The 3100-nt window shown below is 32.3% G+C and overlaps 1 protein-coding gene across 2 annotated transcripts in view; it reads right to left on the minus strand.

The window, feature by feature from the left end:
- Positions 1 to 1912: 1912 nt before the first annotated feature.
- LOC106679426 (chymotrypsin-1) overlaps positions 1913 to 3100 on the minus strand; it is a 22023-nt gene continuing 20835 nt past the window's right edge. For both annotated transcript variants that reach the window (XM_014418581.1, XM_024363224.1), the window contains exon 7: positions 1913 to 2152. In XM_014418581.1, the coding sequence (XP_014274067.1) occupies positions 2130 to 2152 (23 nt within the window). In that variant the 3' untranslated portion in view covers positions 1913 to 2129. The remainder of the gene's footprint in view (positions 2153 to 3100) is intronic.

Here is a 3100-nt window from a genome sequence, read left to right on the forward strand (position 1 = left end):
ATATTTACCTATTGTATTATTTTGTACAGTTGTAAATTACAATAAATAAATAATTAAAAAAATAATCTAATGTTTCAATTTTTATCTAACATTCTGGGCAAAAGCTAGTTTCTCTACCTGCCTAAGCAAGAAGCTTAACAAAAAATCTACCTAAACGGGCAACGGAGGGGGCTCCGGTGATGCGATGTATACAATCTTTATTAAAAAAAAAAATATCTTTATTATTAAAATAAAAAATTAAGCTATTTTGGCTCTGGTACTTCTAGACAATAAATAGTGTGTATTTTGAACCTTGTGGGATATTGGGTTACAGGTTGACCAAAAATGTATAAAACAAAATTAAAGACCACGAATGGAGTAAAATTCACCAGAATTCACTCAGAGTATATGATAAAGTATTTTTTTTTCAAGAAGAAGCATATATTTAGTGATAAACATTTGGAATTTTGATGGAGAAAAAATGCTCTTAAATTGGATGAGGGCTCTTCTAGTGGTTCACTTCTGGGCATATTTACTATTACTTACTCTACTAAAAAAAAATTGGTTATATAAAAAAGGGAATATTTTTTGTTTAGTAATAGTTCAAGACTGAGAAGACAGGAAACTGCTCGCCAATCCCGACAATTACAACACTAAATAGACTAACTTAGAATTTCATAATAATAAGTCCCATCTGGGCCCTGTTTCATAATGAAAGCTAATAGTATTAGTTCAAAATACAAGTATAGAACAACGTGTTAATTACACTAATACTTATTATTTTTCTTAATAGGGAGGAATATTAGTGATATTACAGGAGTTAAAAAATACTAAAGTACAAGTCACTATTGTATAAGTCAGTGTAATTGTATTAAGTTAAATCGACGAGACTAATAGTATTAGTTTGTACTTTATTATGAAACAGGGCCCTGGACATACGGAGCTGAGCTTTGGGGCTCCACTAAACCATCGAATTCCTCTCGTATCCAATCCTTACAGTCTAAAATCCTTAATGCTCCTTACTTACTACCAGGACCTCAATGTTCCATGTTGCCGATTTGGCCAGAACCAGATACCAATCTATCCATGATAACATCCAACAATCCAAACCTACTTGATTCCAGCCTAGCTTCTCCTTTCTTACCTGATATTCCACCTAGGCGTCTGAAAAGAAGATGACCTCGAGAAATGTAATGGAGTTTTATCAATTGATTGGTTCTCCACAAAACTGCATCATGGTAATGTAATATTACCCACATAACATTTTCTTGCTGTTTATATTTTTTCATACAGTTGTATAGCAGTACTGAGCTGTTTCTTAAAAGACCCTACAGCTATATTATTTTAGTGGTAAGACATTAATTAGGTGAAATAGTTATAAAAAAAAACAACAACAAAAAACCAAGAAACCTTTATTCAAATCATAATTATGAATAAGTATGATAAACATGTAACAATCATATTAAAATAGATTTATTACATAACGTACAAATCACATCCAATCACTAATTTATAAATAAATTCAATTTTGCCGGATGAGGATTGAGGCTAGTGACAATGCAGGCTAAGAATTCAGAATGATTTACACTAAATAGCTTGTCAACTTGTCAATACCCAATTACGATATTGTCGTCATGCATCCTTCAACATATGCCTAATGGCATCGTCCACATAATCATAATTTTCGGACTTGCGTTTCTTCAAAAAAAATTTCACAGTTTTAACATAAAACGTACGAATAACTGACATTTCTTTAGAACTTCTAGAAATATTTTTATTTGTTTTTAATGTATAAAAAAATAATAATAATACAATATTACTACTCGTGACAATATTGTACAATTCATAACAATACAAATATTTTATTCATATTTTATCGTTAGAGAGTTAATAGGCCCAAAAAAGCAATTGCCTTGACAAAAAAGAAAAAAATATTTGCGTGTTCGTTTATTTAAGATTGTCTTCTTAATTTGATCATTGGAACCAAAATAAATAGATTATTGATTGAAACTATAACAAATACTACAATGTTACTATGCAGGTGAGGAAAGTTCAACATGAGTAGCTTCACGACATGACCTCAATATCCTACACAATGTACCTTATTTTGTTGGTAAATTAGTATCAGGTAGTAGTATTGTGGCAGTTTTCTAAACTTTATGGCAGTATCCTTCTGAAATAAGTAAAAAGAAATTACTGTACGAACAAAACTGTAGTAATTATAATAATCACAATAGTATGATATGTTTAAAGATACCAGCTGTGGATATAAGGAAATGGAAATTAAATTAAATTCACAATTTAAGGAAATTAAATTCCCACCAGGAACCGATAGAGATAGATACATAATGTAAATATAAATACAAATATATAAATAAAATGCAGTCGTGGAACCCTTGGTCAGCCTTGGAACAGCTTGAGCAGCCGCGATATAGCAAGTACTACTCTTTTTTGTGGTTTCAGAAGCTAGTTGGTTGATTGGTTTGACAGTGGATAAGCAACTAATCTATGAATGCAAAATTGAAGTTAAATATCAATTATGTGCATATGTATACATAAGTTATATTTACAGGGTGTGCAATATTAATCTTAATACCTAACTCCCTCTATCAACAATTTGAGAATGTATAAATATAGGATTACTGAATAGAATAAAGCAGTCAATTATCAGCAACCGTGAGTGTATTTTCTCGCTCCTTATTTCCTTTTTTTTTTAGTTTCTAGCCCGCTATCACTTATCTGATGCCGAAACCCGGGATCATGGATTACCGCATCAAATTTAATCACAAGAAGAAGACTGTTTCTTTTCAGTCTAATTTTTTTTTAAATTTTCTTTTCTTTGATTGAACTTCTTTTTGACAGGCTTTTTTCACGTAGTAAGGGCGGGCGTACTCAATCTGGATGACTTCAACTTGGGAAATCATGTCGAAAACAACCCTCCTCCAGTCGATAACAACCCACCACCTCCAGCGGCAGTCAATCCAGGTCCTTCCTTTCCTTTCTTATCAAAGAGTTGTCAAATTCTGTTCCACCATCCGATGAGATGCGTTCGGGAACTCGGTAGAACTGAAACCACAAGCGGAGAGCTGCCAATACTGCTTCCGAAGACCTATCTTGCACC

Source organism: Halyomorpha halys, unplaced genomic scaffold, assembly GCF_000696795.3.
Source record: "Halyomorpha halys isolate HHAL.00 unplaced genomic scaffold, Hhal_1.1 Scaffold202.1, whole genome shotgun sequence".
Taxonomy (NCBI): domain Eukaryota; kingdom Metazoa; phylum Arthropoda; class Insecta; order Hemiptera; family Pentatomidae; genus Halyomorpha; species Halyomorpha halys.